This window comes from Myripristis murdjan, chromosome 10, assembly GCF_902150065.1.
Source record: "Myripristis murdjan chromosome 10, fMyrMur1.1, whole genome shotgun sequence".
Taxonomy (NCBI): Eukaryota; Metazoa; Chordata; class Actinopteri; order Holocentriformes; family Holocentridae; genus Myripristis; species Myripristis murdjan.
In genome coordinates, this window is record NC_043989.1 from 2,875,932 (window position 1) to 2,896,826 (window position 20,895).

Here is a 20,895-nt window from a genome sequence, read left to right on the forward strand (position 1 = left end):
AAAAAAATCACGCAGAGTCCCGCAGTCTCTCGCGTCACCTGCGGCGCTGCATTACATGCTAGCTGGCTGGCAGCTAACCGGCGATACGCAAGAAAAGGTGAGAGAACAACTGTTTTGTGATGTGATATCTAGGTAACTACATTTCACAAACTTGAATAAAACATTTTATTTTTTACGTTGAACAGCCATTTAACAGGATGAGCATCTGAGAGGTAACCAGATAACGTTAGCTAACGGTTAGCACCATCGTCAGAAAAAAAACGCTATAACCAATTAGTTAAGTTAGCATCCCTCTTAGCATTAGCATTAGCATAGCATAATCTTGCATTTTGGCGATTCTGCGTTCGCTTTCTCATTTTAAGGTTGACGTTACACTTTATTATATTATATTTAGTGGCACACGACTAATTTTAATGGTCTGCTTGAAGTTTTTAAACACAAAATTGACGTGTAGTATGAGTTAGCTACCCCGTTTGCTTACGTTTCATTTTTTAATTCACCCTTGATCGACACTTATTTTCCATCACATTTCTCGGATAACGTTGTATTTTTTTTTTTTTTATCCCGTTAGTTTAGTTAAATGCTGGTTCTTTGGTGAAAAATCACCGACTAATAATCCGCACATTTTGAAATTAGCCTCAATTTGTGATTATCTTGGCCCTCCCATTTCTTTCAGTGCAATTGGACCTATTTTGACTTCCTTCACGTCTTTATCAAAGTGTTTGTCAGTCTGCACCCTTTGAACAGAGACATTCATGTAGTGTCACATTTTCTAATTCATATTTCGTCCCGATATTCCACACTGACATGATTGATTTGGAGAGATGTTCTTCCTCAGTGAAGATGGGTCCAGTATGACCCGTCACCTTCTGGTCCCACCAGTGTCTTACAGTTCACTGTTTATCTTCCTCCTCCTTGTCTGAGGTGAATTCTGAGTCTTTTATATAGCCCTGTGTCTCTTTCTCTCACTGTCTCCTTTTCTGCCCTTCTTTTCAGTGCTTTTTAATCGCCTCCCATGTTGCCTTTTTCCTCAGTCTAGGCCTAAGTCTGTTCAGTTGCCTGTTGTTGGATTATTGTCATTTTCTTCCGTTTGCTGTGAATCACCTGTGGGATCAGTACTGTTGCCTCTCCATTGCTTCTGTTTTCTTTGTGGAGGCAGCGTTTCAAGAATGTTCCTCCCTTCCTCATTGTGTTTCAGCAGAAAATCAGACATTGCCCCCTGAGGAGAGGAGGAGTTCCCTCATCTCAGCCTGATTTCACTCTTTTCAGATTCAACCGATAGAAGAAATCAATCTTCCCCAAAATCCTTCAGAAAAATAGACTTTTTTTGGCACCTGCTATATTCTGTATCTTGAGTCATCTGTGCTAAAACGTTTGAAGGCCAGAGAACAAAACCTGCTTGTATAACACAATGTCTCAGAAGAACCAATCAGACGGCAGTCAGAAAGGCTTTGCCGTGGGTCGTGGGCTCCTGGCTGCCGCAGAGACCTTGAACTTCAGCATGAACGAACAGCGTTCCGGCCCTGCCAGCCGACCGATGGGCGGCATGGTCTCAGGCATGGGGGTTGGCGGCGGTGGGGGCGTGGAAGGCCAGGAACACAGTTCCCAGATGTCTCGGCGTGGTGGTGGCGGCGGTGGCGGTGGTGGTGGCGGCACCAGCAATCTTGGCAGCACCATGAAACTGTTTGCCAGCTTGGGGCTGTCGCCTGCCGACCTGGACGCTCTGGCTCAGATTCCTGAAGAAAACATCAGCGTGGAGACGCTGCCGCACATCCTCATGCAGCTCAAGAGCCGTAAGGGGGACGCAGGAGAGCGGCGCATGGCAGCCAACTCCCGGGATCTGCCTCCCATGTCCTCTGAAACGTCGTACCGAGGCGGCAGGGAAGACTGGGACGACATGCACATTGGGAGAATGGGCGGTCCTTCCATGGGGCAAACTTCAGCCCGCGCCTCGCACCCTCCGGACTTTGGTTATGGTTCCATGCAGGACGTCCCCAGCTCTCGGGGATACAATTTAGATTACGGCAACAACAACGGTGGTGCTGGCAGCAGAGAAAGGCAGTATTCAGAGCTTTCCCACCACGATTCCTACGGTGGGCTCGGCATGGGGCCCTCGCCGTCCGACCCCGTCTTTATGCAGAGGAGGATGGGCTCTCCGTCACACGGAAAAGTCCAAGACTTCTTGGGAGTCATGCCCCCCATGTTCCCCCATGTCTGCTCTCTTTGTGACTTTGACGTGCATTCCACCATGGTGAGTACCGTCCACCCTCCTTCCCTCCTTCTCCTCTCGGACTAACTTGTTGTAAATGTTCCCATTCATTGATTCCAATCCAGACACTTGAGCTCAGCTGATGTATTGTCTTCAGATCCACTTCAGTCCATGACAGCTGCATTTGTAATCTTCCCTCATGTTCTCCATTGACTGCAAAGCCAATTTGCAACTTATAATTGACTTGTTTAGATCATCTTCAAGCCTATATGTCTTCATTTTCTTACACGTACAACTCAAGTGCCTCAGGAATTTACAATTACTGATCTTAATATCATACAAACCTGAAATACTTTGAGAAATAATAATGTTGATGGTGTGTACAGTTTCATATCTACAGTGGCGGTTAAAAGTTTGGACACACCTTCTCATTCAGACGTTTTTCTTTATTTTTACTATTTTCAACAATGCACTGTTGATTATTACTGACATCAAAACTATGAATGAACACATATGGGATTATGATGAAAGCAAAAAACATTTTTAACAAACCAGAATATGTTTTAATAATAAAAATAAAGAAAAACCATTAAATGAGAACGTGTGTCCAAATTTTTGGCTGGTGCTGTATGTAAAACAGTCTGTGGGAAAAGAGTCTGTGCAGCTTCTGTAATCCTCTGTTTGTGAATGTAGGAGTGGAACCAGCACACAAATGGGCTTCGCCATGCAGAGAACCGAAGGTTGCTTCTGGAGATGTAAGCTTGAAGAAGAAAATCAAATAAAAACAAAAAAACCTGTTTTAATTATCAGTATGAGAAGGATAAGAGGAAATCACACTGTTGTTAAACTGTTTCTTGTTGTGTTCAGGTATCCAGACTGGGACCCTGGAATGTCCTCAAGCAGAGGGTAAGACACCCACACCCACACACACACACACACACAAGCTCTGATTATGTCTTTTAAAGGTGGAAAGACATTAAGCGTAGTATCAAAAACTAAAACTAAAATAATAATAGAAGCATGCTGAAAAATCAACAAAAGGCATGCAATACATAGGCAATATGAATTTTCCCCATGCAGTCATGGAGAATAGGGAGGAGAGGCTGACAGTCTTCTTTTTACTGTAACGATATAAAAGCCTCAGAATGAATGTGTTCAACATGCACACATGTCTGGGATTGGAAGCATTTTACCCGTTCAGTGAGATTAAAATCCAGAAATATGAGCTGCTGGAAACTTTCAGGATCTCAGCCGCTCTTCTCATTTGCTGCAGACACACCAAATTAATTCTGCGGTTTGGAACAGAGAAAACCTGAATTATTGCCTCTTAAACTATCTGTCCTCCAACTGTGGTGTCGGTTTCATCCCAAAACTCGACTGACTCACCAGTGACAGACAGTCACTGCTCAGTGTTTGGCTGCTGACTGGTAATTTATTTGACCATCGCTAATCGCCTTCTGTTTTCCTGGCAGGGGGCCTCATCTCATGGACACACCCAACCTGTCATCAGGGCTGCTGGGACCTGCACCCATGGGTCCAGGGCAGCAATCGGGAGGAATGCCCTCCAGCTGGGGTGAGAGACTCCTTTTCCCCCTGATCGGATTAAAACTAAGGATGTGCAACAGATTGACTAGACAGTGGGTTGTCTTTATGATTATTTGACTAGTCAACCTCAAGAAAGGCCTGTGTTTAAAATAGGATGCACTGTGGGTTAGGGTCAAGAGTTTCTTGGCTTGATTATAAAGGACATTAAATATTTTTTTCTTAAATTCAGAAAAAGGGAAAAGAGGAATGTAAAAACTTTACTTGTGCAGCCTTGCTCTACTTTACAGATAACATGTTACACATGAAGGCAGACAAAGACAAAAAATATTCTTTATAAATTTGGTGCCACCAGGCAACATTGACATCACAAAAAAGAAATTAAAACTGAATTAAAATTTTGGAACAAACCAAGACAAAACTGGAAACTCATTCCAGAAACTTAAACGTCTATCTTATCCTGTGATTTTGTTTCGCTTTCTACTGTTACTTGATGTTAGTTTGGTTTGCTGGAGTCAGATATGGTTTCTTATATCCTGGATTATATTCATATTTTGAGCATTGTGTTCCAGACAGGGAAAGTCAGTGACATTTGATTTAGATAGTTTGCAGACATGTGGGAGTTTAAGGGGGTTTACAAATGAGCACCTAACCACCTGTCACCTTTTCTGAATGTGTTCTCCAACATGCTGCATACATTCATTGCATTCGCTAATTTTCAGTCCAGCTGAACTGAAAAATAAGCTGCTGAGCCAGGAGGGAGGAACAGGTTCAGGCCTCATACGTACTCACATGGTTATGAAATGTGATGAAATGTTATAAAATCTATAGGACAGGTTGACATTAACAAACTTGACAACTTAGGTGACCTTATGACCTTTCCTCTAGCGCCATCCTCAGGTCAAACATGTGACTTGAGCTCAACCTATTTCTAAATATAACTGACATTATGCCAAATAATTTGCAGAGTGTACTCATGCTCCCCAGGGAACGAACCCTGTCAGTTTTGGTGTCATCATCACCTTTCTTCTTGTGCTGCTCTCAGACCAAAATGCCAAACTCCTCATCTCACATCTGTTGGGCAGATTGCCATGACTTTTGGAGAGCATTTTCATGCTCCCTGGAGTATGAACCCTGTCAGCTTTGGTGACATCGCCCTCTGACCAAAATGTTAAAACGTCATTTTGCCATTATTCACTTTCCAAAATGCACTGAGCCAGCGGGCAGCAGCAGCTGAGGGCCCATACTGGTTTTCTTGTTTGTTCTGGTCTCAGTTACCATGTGATTGAATTATAAATATTGCTCTACAAATAAATTATCATCACAAACAAATATGTATACGTGTTCGCAGGAGGTGGTGGAGGTCCTGGTCTGTCTGGAAAGAACCAGTCTCACTCTGGACCCAAGGTCAGTCATTATGCTCCTGTCACTGTGTTGACTCATATAGACTAATCCAGTATTTTTTTTTGTGATTAATATTTTATTGAATTTTCCAGAATAAGCATACAAACATACAAACATGCACACACAACTGGTATGACAATGCAAATAATAAGACAGATACCCCAAAGGAAGGGGAAGAAAAATAACAACAATACGGTTAAAAAAAAATAAATAAAAAATAAGTGGTATATATGGTGACATGTGCAAAGTATGAATAGAAAGAGGAGGCTGTGTTAGCTATGGAACATGTGTTAGTATATTTCCACAAATGAGGGGAGGCTAAGTCTGGTATCTATCTTAGTTGTCGTCAAGGTATTGAATAAATTTTTCCCATTTTAAATAATATTTCTCTATCCTTCCCAAAAGAGAGAAGGATACCTTTTCATATGTGGCTACCTTAGTGAGCAGGTTATGCCAGTCTGTGATAGAAGGTGTGTAAGCTGACTTCCACTGTTGGACCAGCAGTCTCCTGCCCAACATGATGGCAGTCTGGACCCATTCAGTACAAACAGAGGGGACTAATCCAGTATGATGTTTGTGATTATATTTATCATTCGTCAGTTTGACATTGTATTTTGGCATTTCTTTGTCTTTATCTGGAAGCTGTTCTCTAATGTCATACCAGTGAGCCACTGTTTCCTCACAATTAAAATAAGAAATCAATAAACAGAATCATAAAATATCCAAAATATTCATCAGCCGTCATCATGGATCATAGAGAGGCATTATCAGTCAGTCACAACAGCTGCAGCCTGATGTGGCTGCTTCCAAATCATTCAGGATTATTTGAAATGTGTCTAAATCTGCCACATCTTTAATTCATAAAGTAAAACTTGCAGCACAGAGTAACCTTGTGTGCTTTGATAGAGACATTGGCCACATTAGTTCCTCATGTAATATGAGTCCCTGCAAGAAGGACTTTTGTTACCTTTAGGTGCCGCTTTTCATTTGGAGCCCTGTTCGGGTAGTTTAGCTGGCAGATTTTGAGTTGCACCTCGCTGGGTGAATAGAGGTGAAAATGAAATCTGTGTCGTCCTCAGATGAGAAGCCGAGTCGTGGTGGCAAAGTACGACAGGAAGCCGCTCAGCAACAAAAGCCTGTTCGCCTTCGCCGAGCCGTTCGGCTGCCTGAGGGAACATCTGGTCCTCAAGAACAAGGTACAGCAGCCACAGCCGCTTTATCCTCTCTATCTGCTCTGGGCCATGCTAGCATCCTGTTTTCATTCCAGTATCTCCCTGCATACTGGGAACCAGCAGTAAACTTTATTTCATCCCCGTAGGAAAGTTGAGCTGTTGCATAAGCAAAGAGCAATAGGATACAGTGAAGAAAAATTAGATATTAATTAAAATACGGCAGACGAGTTTCACATTAATTAAAAATTAAAGAGTTTCACCAGCGTTTAAACACAAGGAATCTGATAGAGCTCTGCTGATCTGACCTTTTAAATAGATCATTTCAATAATTAATACTCTAGGTTCCTTGTACTTGTTTTTTTTTTTTTCTCAAATTTTCAGATTTTTTTTCCAATTTTCTGTTATTTTCTGGAAACTTTCTTGTTTTTTTCTAATATAATGTTAATTGAACATTTATTAATTTGAAACAAGGTTTGTGTTGGCATTTTTGAAGCTGTAAAATTTCACACTACAATTTTCAAAAGTCTAAGTCCAAATGAAAATTGGCCTTAAATATTGGTTATCAGTGTCCTCGCCTGCTAATGACTTGTGTTGGTATTGGGAAAAAAAATCTGAAAAATCAATATCTGCTCATCTCTAATTAACTGATTATGACTAATAAAAATAGAAATACTGATTGAAATCTCACAAAGTGATATCAGAAACAAGTACAGTAGTGATCATCAGTAGGTGTGTTGTAATGCTGGTGTGTGTGTGTGTGTGTGTGTGTGTGTGTGTGTGTTTGCTGACAGGCATTTTTGGAGATGGACACACACCAGGAGGCTTCAGACATGGTGAACTACTACCAGCAGCATCCGGCCACCATGTACGGCAAGCCCATCACCTTCTACCTGTCCAAGGAGCTGATGGTGATCGAGGTGACGACCACCGATTTATTTTGATAGACAAATGTGCCGTGTTTAGGTTTTATTTTACTTGCAGCTTAAAAACAGCGAGGTGTGTCCAATCTCCTCAGCTGCATGTTTTTTGGGGCGTTTCACTGATACAACAAAAACATAAATAAAAAAAGAATAGAAAGATGCTTTATTTGCAAATTCCAAATATTTAAAATTTGAGTTTGAGTTTATTTACATTTATGCTCACAGCTGACAGCTGAATAGAAGCTTTTCTGTACCGTCTCTTCCTCCAGAAAGACGACCGGAAGACGCCACGGCTGGGAGACAGACCCGGCAGGGAGGTCAAAGGTCGCGGCAGCCAGGTGGTGTTTTTCTCCAACCTGCCCAGAGAGGAGGAGAAGAAGATGGAGCTGCTGACCATCGCTGGACGCTTCGGCACCGTGGAGAAACACCTGTTCTTAACAGACGAGGTAAACGCACGTGAAGGATGGATTTTTTTTTTTCTGCCATTAAATCAAAAAGTGTTCCTGTTTTATTATGTGGAGGAGATAAAACATTACGATTATACACAGCATAAACTGAAACAGATTGTTGGGCTGAAGGCAGAGAGGCATCTGTCATCAATTAGAGAGGAAGTCACTTTCATGTGATGGGAGGAGCGTAATTTGATAATAAAGTACAAAAAAAAAAAAAATTCAGTAATTTTGTGGGGATTTATGGTTAGATTAATGAATATTCTGGCATGCAAAATTAGCTAAAAGACTACAAAAGTCACTTCTCTTTTCTTTTTGCTGGTAAAAAAAATATTCCTAGTATGTTTTTGTTTTTTTTTTGTTTTTTTTTACTTCAGCATCACTTGGGCAGGTGAAGAAAAGAAAACTATTAAAATGTGTATTTTCTGGCACTTGGGTGAGGGCCTGCAGGTTGTGAGTGTTGTAAAAAGTGAGCTTCCACTTAAAGATAAATCGTCCTGCACAGATAATAACTGAGCCCGTCCAGACTCCCTGGTGCCGCTTTACTCCAGTAGTAATAAACACACTGTCATGTCGTTGTGGACAAGCAAACTCTCAGTTGTCGGCCTGCTGGTGTCTCTCGGTGCAGGCGTTCGTCCAGCTGGGAAACCCTGAGGACGCAGAGATGCTGGTGAAGTATTACACGGTGAACCCGCTGACCATCAAGGGCCGGCCCATCCGCCTCAACATCTGCACCAAGTACAAGACGCTCAAGTGAGTAAAACGACTCCAGGAAACACACCAAAGACTCTCCACCAACTTTACTCACCAACATGAACACCCTGCAGCCCATGTTGTTTAAAAATGAAAACTTTGCTGAAGACTGGAAATCAAAACTGATGTATGAATGCGCAGTAACGGATAAATGTGTTTCAGTGTGAACCGGAGGATGGGCCAGGGCAGTTTTGGAGGAAACAGCCGAGGCCGGAGGAGCAGTGGCACGGCCGCCTCCTCCTCCAGCTCTGGAACCAAGTCCTCCTCCAAGAGCTCCTCGTCCAAGTCCTCCTCCAGCTCCAAGGCCAAGGAGGAGAAGAAGAAAGAGGAGGAGGAGGACAAGGCCACGGCGGAGGACAAACACGGCTCAGAGGAGGAAGTGGCCGGGGTGATGGAGGGAGAGGACAGGGGAGACGATGAAGATGAAGAGGAGGAGGAGGAGGAGGAGATGGAGGAAGAGGAGCAGGGCGAGGAGAACCAGGCGACAGACAGAGACGTGGAGGCGAAGGACGAGGATCAAACGGCGGCCGAGGAGACGGAGACGACAGGGTCTGCCACCGAGCCGCCGGAGTCCCACGACGCCCCCAGGGAGAAGGTGAGGGAAAGATCATTAAAAAATAAATACTCATTGATAATAAGAAGGGTGTTTATAAAGCATCTTTAAAAAAAAAAAAAAAGGTTAAAGCAGGGTTTCCTCTAGGATTTTTTGAAACTGTGGGGGAGGGCTTCAGCGTCGTTGATTTTTTGAAACTGTGGGGGAGGGCTTCAGCATCGTTGCCTTTTGGACTTACACGGTGCCGGTGAAGTTGTTGTAATGTTTTTTCGTGATCGCGGAAATTATAGTCCCTACAGTGTTAACATTAACAATAACATTAGGGTCGTTTTCACAGGCTTGAACAAAAAACTGGATTAAATTTAATCTTGCCTAGGTACCTTTCTCTTGCCCTTTTCTCTCCATCTGCGAGCGCGCTGCAGACAGTAATCAAACAGGCGGGTGATGACTCCGGTGTTCATTTTTCAAAATAAAGTTAATTGCAGTGTTATGTACCATTTCATGATATTTAAATTATCATTTCAAACTGATTATAATGAATATATTTGTGCAAAAAAGGTTAGATAGCCTATATATATATGTATATATATCCTTTTAAAATTGTTTTAACATCTGGAAGAAAAAAAAATCATTCCGAAGGTGTGGCGGCTTTTATTTTGCTGTGGTGGTGCGCCACGATGAATTACATGTAGCGGAAACCCTGGTTAAAGTGCCTCATAGAATATTAAAAACTGATGGACCCAAGTGTCTATAAAACTTAATGTGCACTGTCCCTTCTTTAATAAACAAACAATAAAACCAACAGGAAAATAAATTACACCAACACTAAAATAATCCACAATCAGCGATAGGGATGTCCCGATCACGTTTTTTTGCCCCCGAGTCCGAGTCATTTGATTTTGAGTATCTGCCGATACCGAGTCCCGATCCGATACTTCTATAAAACCAGGAAATGATATGTTATTAATGATTGCCAAGAAACAACCGCGGTTCCAGATAGGTCAATATGGAAATGAAATGCACTCTTTGAGACAAATGAAGAAGCTAGTATAACAATTTAAGTGTTTAACAAACTGCATTTTGATAAAAGGCAGTTAATTGGCAAACGCAGATATTGATTAACCGATTTATTTGGACATTAGATTAACATTTTATAATTTAATTATTTTTAATTATTTTCTCAAATGTCTCCACACACAAACATAAATGGCAAGATCTAAGATACTGACAAAATATGTACAAACACAAACAGTAGCAGGAAATAAAATAAAGTACAGAAATTAATACAAAAACCAAGCGGTTGGAAACTACTATACAGCTGATAGCTTACTGCGCGGGGGGGGCTGGGTGCTTGTGTGTGAAAAGCGAAGCGAACAGCAAGTGGAACGAAGGAGAGATGGGAAGGCAGCCAGCGCACGGCATAGCAGCATAAAAACGAACACAATAATTACACAAATCCGTCTCTGATTAACGTTAGGGGGTTTAGTCACTTGGGGGAGTCTGGAAAGTGGCTAAGTTGTCATTGTATCAGCAAGTGGAACGAGGGAGAGATGGGCGGCCAGCGCATGGCATATCGGCACAAAAACGAACACAACAAACGTTACATAAATAAGTTTCTGACTAACGTTAGGTTATAAAGTCACTTGGGGATATTTTGGAAAGTCGCTATGTTGTCATTGTATCACTGGTATTTGCGAGCGCTTGTGTTTTTCGCGCTAGGCGATTCATACATTCCCCCTCCGCCTAGCCTACAGCGGATATGTCGCGGCTGAAAGCCATCCTCTCAGCGTGCACGCAGAAACTATTCGCTGCAGTGATTGGTTAATTCCGTTGTCAGTATTTCATGACGTATGGCCCAGTGCCCGCCTAACTCCCTCCGGACAATCCAAGCTAGCATCAACAACAGATTCCTAAAGAAGCCGCAGATTGAATATGTCGATGTGCGTTTTTTCCCCTTTCCGCGTTCATTTGATCTAGGCGGTCGGTGAAAACGTCTAGGCGGTGCGCCTAAGAAATTATAAGGCAGGGAAAACCCTGACAATAAATATACATATGTATATATATTATTTATCCGATACCTGATCGGGACATAACGTCCGAGTCCCGATCGAGTCTTCAGTCATGTGATCGGCCCCGATTTCCGATCACATGATCGGATCGGGACAACCCTATATATATTATTTATCCGATACCTGATCGGGACATAACGTCCGAGTCCCGATCGAGTCTTCAGTCATGTGATCGGCCCCGATTTCCGATCACATGATCGGATCGGGACAACCCTAATCAGCGATCGTGGTAAACATAAAAGACTGGATTGATATGATCCAGTCAATTAAAGATAAAATATCAAACTGTAATTATCCTCATGGGGATTTAATTTTATTAAAACATGGGAGTCAGTGAGTAAATATGCCTTCGTGCTACAGAAACAGTTTATTTTGAGGTAAAGTGCGTCTGAGAATAAAAATGTATGAAATGTGTGCAGGACTCTGACGTTGATGACGCCACCAAAGAGGCAGACAGGGATGCGGGCAAGGAGGAGCAGGGGGCGGAGCCAGAGGGGCCGGCGCAGAGCGAAGCCTCGCACGAGGACGCGGAGGCCAAAGACGAGGCGAGCGTCGAGCCGGGAGAGAGCTCCGAGCTGAACGAGGGAGATTTCCCCGGAGACCCGGTACAGACCGCTGACACTTCTCAGACTGTTGTAGATGATCTGCATGTTCAGCATCACAGCCACCAGGCCTGAACTTCACCCCAAGTATACTGTCAAAATCACCGCCTGGCCAAGTGCAGTATCCAAATCATGTGTGTGTTTGTTTCAGGCCTCACCAAAAATCACATGATCAGTTTAATTTTTTGATCGAAAATGAAAATTATGTTGCAGAAATGACCCTTCCTGTGTGTAAATATGTTATGAAAAGACGGAGAGTCATGCCTGCATTATCAGTATCAAGATAATCACTCAGTGAAGTTGATAAGTGACTGTTGTGTTCATGGATATGTGTCAGATTCACTGTCTATCAAACCGTAACAGAAATCAGGCTGCTGATATCGAGTATAGAACTGTAAGCAGTGTTAGGGTGTCATTCTGAGTGTGTGTGTGTGTGTGTGTGTGTGCGCTCCGGCTGTCAGGAGGACCAGGACTTCCTGGAGAACATGGACGACTTTGTGACGCTGGACGAGCTGGCGGAGGACGAGGACGAGGGCTCCGACACGATCGGTACGCCACCAGCTCTTTTATTTATTTATTTTTTTGTTTGTTTGTTTGTTTGTTTGATGATCGATTGGTGCCGATGATCCAGCAGCTACAAACCAAAACCAGACAACCAGACGAACACTGGGATGGAAGTGAAATCCACCACTGTATTTCCAGATTTTAGTTCATGTCAGCCTTTACTCCCAAAAATTTCAAGCACTTAAAATTATTCCTGAGGTAATCATCAGTCTACCTATTAAATAAATGAACAGAATATTTTTTTTTCTGGGTATTTAACCTTTTAGAATGAAACCGTCCAGCTGAAGCCCCAGACGTCCCCAGCAGACAGTTTTTATTAGAATCAGGAGTTTAAAAAATAGTCAGAGATGCTGAACTGTGACACTCCTGCTGCCAAACCAACTGGTGAATACACGACCACTTTGTTTAAAATCACAAGATTACATATGAAACATTTAAAGGAAGGCTTGATATCACACTTATGATCACAATTTGTTTCAGCAGGATAAACATTAATTTGATAATTTGATAGGATTTGGTGTAAATATACCGTAATATATAATATCGACAGTGAAAAAAATCCCCATGAGTGTCGTGATAGTGACTTGAACCCAGGCCTTGTATCTGCTGTTAGTTTCCCACCATGATCATGATGGATGCCATTTTCTCTACTAACTGAGGTAAACATTGTGAAAAGCATTATCTCTGCATCCGCCAGTGAGCCTTCACAATAAGAGCAGGCGTGATAATAAAATGTTAATTCCACTACAGGAGAGACTTGATGTTTTTCTGCAGTTAGGTGGAAAAAAAATATGTGCATATATCGGCAATCAGCGAAAAAAAAAATTAGAAAATATCAGATGTTGGCAAAAAATCCAATACTGTGCATCACTAAAATGAAGCTTACTTATTTAATTACTGACATAATTTCTTCCGTGTGTTTCTTCCTGTCCTCTCTTGCAGATAAGACGAGGAAAGGGGTACGTACCTGTCATCTCTGTGTCACACTGTGTTTATGCTCCTGCTGTAATAAACAAGTAAAAATCCCTCAGTGGTGTGTGACGAGCCGGAGCTGAGATTAACATGTCACGTGTTTTGTTTTCTTCTTCTTCTGTTCAGGGAATGAGGGTGGTCAACATCGTGGGCTTCAGGCGAGGCTACGGTTTCCTCAACGAGCTGCTGGCTCTGGCCAAACCTTTCGGGAAAGTGGTCAAACATTTGGTGCTGGACCTGAGACCCGAGGTGCTCCAGTTTGTCTAATTGCTTTATAGTTTGATTACAAAGCGTCATTAACAGCTGTGACCTGTCCACATTATTTCATCATATTCAGTTGAATAAAATAAATTGATTATTTAGTCTTCACAGCATGCTCTGAATTTCATCTGGTGTGGACAACAGGGCTGATTTATTGATTTTTTTTTTTTTTTTGGATTCTCCTCTCTGCATCTCCATGACTGTTCAGGCCCCAGTCTGCAGAAACACATCATTTTAGAATAGGAGAAAATAACATTTGTACTGCATGCAAAAAAAAAACAGAATGGGATTAGCAGAAGGTGGGCGTGTCTCCAGAGGGGAGAGAACCCATTTTCATTCACACATCTGGAGGTCAGAGGTCAAGGGACCCAGCTGGAAACAGACATGCCAGTTTTTCCACGATACCAATATCTTTACTTTAAATTGATTTAGGAATTTAAAAAAAAATCAATCATATAAAAAAATAAACACTGATTCCTCCCCAGTGGACAACAGCCTGAAAAATGTATTTTCTGGATTATGCTTTTTTTTTTTTCTAACTTTTTAAACTTTTTGTTAATCGTATAAATATCATGTTTCGTTCCCGACAGGCTTACCTGCAGTTTGCGACGGAGGACGAGGCCAAGGCGATGGCCAGGTTTTACAACAGTAACGTGACGGCGTCGGTGTGCGGCAGGTCGGTGAGGGTCAGTCACTCCATGACCTACCCCACCATCCAGGTGAGCCGCGCCCTCCGCTCCGCCCCCAGCTCCTCAACTCACCCCTCATGAGTTGACCTGTAGCCTAGAGACTTTTCAGATCCCTTAAAGTTTAAAGTTTAAGGTTTAAAGTTGAGTTTGCTGGCTGACGTGTCGCTGTGTTTGCTCCTCAGTGCGGCTCCAGTCGGGTCGTGTACATCGGTCAGATCCCCAACATTAAATACTCGGACGAGACCATCCTGGAGCTGGCCGAGCCTTTCGGGAAAGTCAGGAAGTATTTCCTCAACAGGATCAAGAGAGAGGTACTGCGGCTCAGCGTCCCGAAGCAGAAACGTTACCCCGTTTTTACGGCCAGCGGGGAGGTTTCAGGTCTGACGTTTTCCGGCTTTGTGTTTTCCAGTGTTTCATCGAAATGGAGAACGCGGAAGACGCAGAGAGGATGGCAGAGGATTACAAAGCAAATCCACCCAAGATCCAGGGGAAGCGCCTGACCGTCTACGTCAGCAGGAAGTACAAGCAGCTCAAATACGGGTGAGCAGCGACGCCTCACAGACCTCAGAGTTTAGTTTGGTTTCATTTTTGCACAGTTTAAAAATACATAAAAATACATAATACATGATGACAAGAGCAAATATTATAAAGTGCAGGGAGAGTCAGAAAAGCCAGTGAGCTCATTTCAAGCCTCCATCTAACTCAAGTTAAAAAAATTCACAATATTACACAGAACACAAATTTGGTGTACAGTAATGGCCCTTTTCCATTAGTATCTACTCGGCTCGACTCGGCTCGACTCAGCTCGACTCTACTCGCCTCGACACGGTTTAGGTGGTTTTCCATTACAGTTGAGTAGCACCTCGCCGTGGGTGGAGTCGTTAGCAAGGCGGCGCACCGTCCAGCTCCCTCTGGATTCTTTGGGCCGCCACCAAGCTCAGGAAAGTCTCCACGTCTTTATTTGACCGCGGTAGCGGTGTGCTTGCCATTTTCCGACTTTGACAACTTCACTGACGATCAATGCGCACGGCCGCTGTTGCCGTTTTTTTTTTTTTTTTTTTTAAATGTCGGGTTTTGTTTTCGTGCAGGAGTCGCTCTCGTCACTCCCTGTCCAATCAGTTGCCTGCACGGCGTTAACGTCACATTTTCAGCTCGACTCAGCTCGCTTGGAACCCCGGCTGAGTAGGTGCTAAAATGGGACCTGCTAGCAGGTACTACCACCTAATGGAAAAGCTCTTAAACCGAGTAGAGTCGAGCCGAGTCGAGCTGAGTAGGTACTAGTGGAAAAGGGGCATAAATAATGACTTCATAAAAGTAACAAAAATATATAACAATAACATCAAAATAAAAACTTGAACGAAATTCAAGTTTTATAGAAAGTATATAAAAGTATACAAGTATAAAAAATAGAAATAATTGAAAAATAAAAAATGTTTTTAGAATTTAAGGACAGTCTTGCATTATTGCACATTTAGTAACATAATTTTGGCTAATGGCTCTTTTAATTTATGTTTAAAAACTTAAATTAATTACTGTTTAGCCACAGAACAGCCCTAATTATTAATGCACATTAACCTCTGAAGATTTTGTGCACATGCCAGGGTTTGACTGATTTGGGTTGTTTTATTCTGCTGGCTTAATCCCACTGAATTTTGAGGACTTCATTACCCAGAAACCCTAAATTACCAAAAAAAAAACAAAAAAAAACATTAAAACGCCGCCAAAACCTTTTTGTCTCTCCGTCCAGACATCGGCGTCCCAGCATCCCCGAGGACAAGAAGCCGCTGAAGAGGGACGGCAGCGGCGCCGCGGCCAAATCCTCCAAACACAGCGAGGAACCTCCGGCCAAGAAGATGAAGGAGGAGAAGGAGCCGGCGGCCGAGGAGAAGAAAGAGGAGGAGGAGAAAACGGAGGAGAGGAAGGAGGAGGCGGAGAAGGCCGAGGCGCCCGGCGGAGAGCAGAGGAGTGACGAAGACTCGGCCAAGAAGGAGACGATTCCTGAAGGCTCGGAGCCGGCCGGCAGCACTGAGGCTGTGAGTCACACATGGAGGATTTAAAAAAAAAAAAGTTCTCCCATTTTTATCTAAAAGGTCCATAAACAGTTTCACTAGCGTTGCGGATTTTGTTGTATTTTTGTAAATTGTATGATGTTGTTGCTCTGTGGAGGGGTGTGCATGTGTGCGTCTAACGCAGCACTGTGCTCTGTGCTGCAGGAGGTCAAACAGGAGGAGGAGACGGAGACGGAGACGGAGACGTCGGCCGCTCACAGCAGACAGACGGAGGAGGCGGCGGCGGCGGTGGTGGCGGTGCCCGACACCAAACCGAGCGTGGCGACGCTGCCGCTCGCAGCGTACGACCCCGACACGCCCATCGGTCAGGAAGCTCCTCAACAAACCAGAACATGATCTGAAAACACCCGTCACTGATCCACTGTATTTTAATTTGATTTAAATCAATACTCCAATATTCTGGGTGAAATCCCCTTTTTCTGATTCCCTTGAGCAGATGTTGGACACCAAGTCCACCTCTGGACGTCCAGCAGGTTCAGGTCCTGTGGCAGCATGAGCAGCTCTGAAGCTCTGATTCACGCTGTGTGTGGATCATGTGGCTTCAGAGCTGCTGACAAAGCCAGGCTAATGACTCCCATAGACTTCAAGTCTTTATGCTAAGCTAACAGGAAATGCTACCCATAGCAACTTTAATAAACTGAGCTTCACATGAAGGCAAAAACACAGGAATAGAGCAAAACTGAGGGACCATCCTAAAAAAAACAAACTGTGAGCTGTGAGATGAAAGTGAGCAGAATCCAAACCAGATACATTCATGTCTTTGCAGATGTTCAGTTTCCTCTCACGCTGCACGTTTTCCCTTCACGCTGCAGCCGTTTGATGTGCTGGTGTACATGTTGGGGTTTGTCGCAGTGAGCTGATCTGCCTGCTGTTGTTTGCCTGCAGGTGTGGAGCACGTGAAGATGGGCTACTACTGCAGAGTGTGTTTCCTCTTCTACTCCAACGAAGAAACGGCCAAGAAGGTTCACTGCAGCAGCCAGGCGCACTACGACCGGCTCAAGGTGAGCGCCGCAGCTTCACGTCCCCCCGCTGCAGCTCCACGCACAAACACTGCAAACATCCTGATTTGATATTAAAATTTAACGGCCTCACTCCCTCTCATCTACAGTAAAATCTGAAAACAGGGATAATCCAAAGAAAGTGTTTTTATTTTACATCCCAAGTTACAACAGCAGACAGGAACATCCAGCGTCTTTAGGGAAACTTTAGGTAAAGTTGCAGCAGGAACGAACCACCTCACACACAAAATACACACACGAAAAAAAAAAAAAAAACGAAGGCTGCTGGTCGTTTTTATATTGTTCGTGTTCATTTATGCACCAACAGGCATAGTTGATATTTAACAGCTGTGCACTCATGTTATTATGACAGTCAAATTATAAGGTTACAAATGTGTATTTTAATTGGGTTTTTTTTCCCCAGGTCTCTATTTAAACAGTAGTTGAGACCATTTCACCAGCCCTTTAGTGTCAGTGAGCAAAGAATAAGCAGAAGCTGAAACCTTTCCCTTCATTATCATTTTTTTAAAATATATACATCTTATTAAACTTACAATAATTAACACTATATTCTAAAAAGAAGAGGGATGTGTAATGGCAGAAATGGTCATTAAGATTGGGAAACAAAATGAAATGCAGATGTGAACTGGGGACTTTAAATAAAAATATTATGGCTGATAATTCTGATTCAAAGCCATTATAAGATGTTTTAGCATCAGCAGACTCTAAAGAACAGATGTGAAAACTGGTTTTGGTTGGAGAGGAGGTCTGAGCTTTTCTTCATGTTCCTTCTCTTTCAGAAATATCTGGAAAGGGAGCAGACCAAAACACAAGGCACCAAGAAAGGGAAGAAGCCGTCTGCGTAGCCTCTTCAGCCGACTCATCAAACCACGTGTGCATGGAAATGTTTCATTTTTGTTCTGGTCTTTTTTTTTTTTTTTTTAAGTTGTTTTGTTTGTTCTCGACGCTCAGCCTCCATGTTCATGTTAGGCTTCTTAGATTTTTAAAAATAAATGCTGAAAAAGAATCAGTTTCCAGATGTTTGGCCTTTTTTTTTTTTTTTTTTTTTTTTTTTTAAATGTGATGCTTCAGTTTTGGAGAATAGCCGCTGTACACTAAACCATCACAAAAATTAAATACACACCAAACTCACGGTTTGATGATCAGATTCCGCCTAAAAATTCAGTCTTTCTTTAACTGTCAACCTGCCCTTGAGCAAGGCACAGGACCCCCGACAGATGAAAAGTGGTTGCAGTGATGAAGATTAAAGAGAGCGAGACATTCCTGAAACTGAAAATTTGCATCTTTAATACACATTTCCATCTGAAGTCAAACCAACAAACAAAAACAGAAGTAACACTGCGAGGAGGGGATTCAACTCAATGTGAGCTCTGAAACTCAAACTGCATGGAGACGCTGTGAGATGGACTCTTTTCCCTCAGCGACGCTCTGCTCACTTCAGTCTTAAGTCCTAGGTTGGCACATTTCCAGTCAAACACTGAATCCCCACCAGAGGAAGGAGAATCGCAGTGGAACGGCACGAAACTTAAATAAAAATCACAAAAAAATCCTGCCTTGATGAGTTTGGAAAGCAGCAGGTGTGAAATGATATAAACCTTTAAATAAATGCAAACACAAAAGCAGGAGCCGTGCATGAAGAAACTGAAGCGCTCACACAGTCTGATCAAGTCAACAAAATGAAAACAGGAACTGAAGGCTCCTTCTCTCAGAGGACGCGGCGATTCCAGCGTGAAACATCGTTTAGGGGCGAGAGCTGAACCGTCCGGTGGAGAAAAAACGAAAAATGAAGCAGCTGAATGTTTGTTTAGTGTTCTGTGCAATAATCCCAGCTCCAATCCCACCGCTCTTGCCGTCAGGTGGTGTGTGTGTGTGTGTGTGTGTGTCACCTCTGGTTGGATCCTGTCAGTTTGTCGTCACAAACAAAGCAGCCGAGGTTGAAGCGAGGAGAGTTCAGATATCTGACCTGCCGTCTCTTCTCTCAGAGCAGCTGGCAGGAACTTTTTAATCACAAAAGAGACTTTATTTTTCTCCATCTGATATTTTGTTTTCCTGATGAGCCACATCAGTAATTTTCAATTTGATATTTCAACATATTCCCTTTTTGAAACTCGTTTTCTGTCAAGAGCCACAAATGTGTCCAGATGTCAGTCGGCCCACGGATCCTTCCCTGTTTTTTCCTGAAAAACAGCAGAAGAAGAAAATCATCACCTGTGTTTCCACACTGGAGGTGATCAGGGTGTGTATGGAGACTGATGTACCGTGTGTGTGTGTGTGTGTGTGTGTGTGTGAGAATGAAGGTCATTCCCTGTCTAGACTCTTGAGGTTAGCAAAACGCTCCTGACTTCAGTATTAATCCATAATTTGCTGTTAATATGGCAGAGCTGAGGATCAGCAGGGTTGTGACATTGGGTGTGTGTGTGTGTGTGTGTGTGTGTGTGTGTGTGTTTTGGTGCAGACCTGGTATCTCTGGTAGTGGCTGGGGCTGCTGCAGTGCTGCTGCTTGGCCTCGTCCTCGTCGGCGTAGATCACCTGACACAGGTTGCAGAAGTAGCCGACGACCGGACGCACGAACTCGGTTCCTGCAGAAAACAGAAAAATAAACCGGCTGACCGTCTGGGCCGAAGCACCACCTGCCAGCTAACACAGAAGCTGTCAATGTGGGGCCTGGGGCCCCCTGGGGGTCCTTGAGGAGCTTGCAGATGGTCCCCAGCAAAATGATGAACAGTTTAATTTCACTACAATTAACAAGAAACAGAAGAAAAATAATTATGAAAGATGTGAGTTTTTTTTTTTTTTTAAATAGTCCCACTGCACCTGTGGTGGATTTTAACATTATAATTTAATCTCATTGCTTTCGGTCTTTGTCAGTGTTCAAAAATGACATCAGAATAATTTAACATGAATCAAAGTATCTTCCAGCTGTTTCTTACCAACAGGTTTTGTGGGTTTGGGCGGCTCGGTGGCGCCTCCTGCAGGCTCAGACTGCTGCTCCACCTCGGCCAGCCCGTCACCACCAGCTCTCTTTAAAAAAAAAAAAAAAAAAAAAAAAAAAAGCGTTCAGAAATCATTTATTACAGAGGAGTTTGAACTGAGAGAGAACAGACAGGGATGCACCTGAGAGTTATCCTTCACAAAAACCATCTGTCATGTGAAAGAAACTTATATCAAAGGCTGTTTTCATAAATCTGTATGACTGAATTTGTGCTCATTCAAGTGATGGTATAATGAAGGCTGACAAGACTTGAAAACAATACAGTTCAGTAATAAAGATTTCTCTGTTTCGCTGGCACAAACAGGAAAACAGCTCTCTGCCAAACTCTTATTTATAGATCATGTCAGCCTCGATTTTCACAACCTGTGCATCCCCAGACATGAACAAAAAATTAGTTTGATATTAATGAAATGAAAGGAAAAAAGTAAATGATCAACAGGCCAAAAAAAGCTGTTTAACAGCCTGTGAGGTCCGGTCGTCCAGCAGACTGTGACCAGCATCTCACTAACAAACTTCATGTTGCTTTTTTCTTTTTTTCGTCACTGGTAGCTTTCTCTCCTTTCTTTCTGTGTTCAGCAGGAGCGAGGTGTTGTGCGGCCAGTTATCTTCAGCCTTACAAATAAAATATCTCCGTCTATTCACGTGGGCAGCGAGTA

The 20,895-nt window shown here is 43.0% G+C and overlaps 2 protein-coding genes across 4 annotated transcripts in view; one reads left to right on the forward strand and one right to left on the reverse strand.

Annotated features, from left to right (window-relative positions):
* On the forward strand, window positions 1-18,259 carry matr3l1.2 (matrin 3-like 1.2). 3 transcript variants are annotated; one of them, XM_030061261.1, is made up of 22 exons: window positions 1-97; window positions 1,202-2,251; window positions 2,903-2,964; window positions 3,077-3,115; window positions 3,682-3,782; window positions 5,103-5,158; window positions 6,235-6,351; window positions 7,119-7,244; window positions 7,517-7,693; window positions 8,325-8,449; window positions 8,612-9,044; window positions 11,491-11,676; window positions 12,135-12,222; window positions 13,180-13,196; window positions 13,336-13,458; window positions 14,061-14,189; window positions 14,342-14,470; window positions 14,569-14,699; window positions 15,907-16,192; window positions 16,373-16,532; window positions 17,114-17,229; window positions 18,027-18,259. In XM_030061261.1, exons 2-22 carry the CDS (start codon window positions 1,412-1,414, stop codon window positions 18,090-18,092), a joined length of 3,507 nt encoding a protein of 1,168 aa, XP_029917121.1. In that variant the 5' UTR covers window positions 1-97; window positions 1,202-1,411; the 3' UTR covers window positions 18,093-18,259. The 3 variants fall into 3 exon arrangements, with proteins under 3 accessions (XP_029917121.1, XP_029917120.1, XP_029917119.1); XM_030061260.1 differs by having other exon boundaries at window positions 2-97; window positions 1,199-2,251; XM_030061259.1 differs by lacking the exon at window positions 1-97 and having other exon boundaries at window positions 249-2,251.
* matr3l1.1 (matrin 3-like 1.1) overlaps window positions 17,637-20,895 on the reverse strand; it is a 19,184-nt gene continuing 15,925 nt past the window's right edge. Inside the window, exons 22-24 of the mRNA XM_030061257.1 lie at window positions 20,178-20,268; window positions 19,705-19,826; window positions 17,637-19,424 (exon numbers count right to left, since the gene is read on the reverse strand). Coding sequence (XP_029917117.1) covers window positions 19,392-19,424; window positions 19,705-19,826; window positions 20,178-20,268 — 246 coding nt within the window. The 3' untranslated portion in view covers window positions 17,637-19,391. The remainder of the gene's footprint in view (window positions 19,425-19,704; window positions 19,827-20,177; window positions 20,269-20,895) is intronic.

Bases quoted from the DNA above. Each gene is read 5' to 3' on its own strand.
- matr3l1.2 (XM_030061261.1), top strand. From the start codon at position 1,412: ATGTCTCAGAAGAACCAATCAGACGGCAGTCAGAAAGGCTTTGCCGTG. The intron at 5,159-6,234 runs GTCAGTCATTAT...TGTCGTCCTCAG, and splicing joins AGTCTCACTCTGGACCCAAG to ATGAGAAGCCGAGTCGTGGT. The intron at 17,230-18,026 runs GTGAGCGCCGCA...CTTCTCTTTCAG, and splicing joins CGCACTACGACCGGCTCAAG to AAATATCTGGAAAGGGAGCA.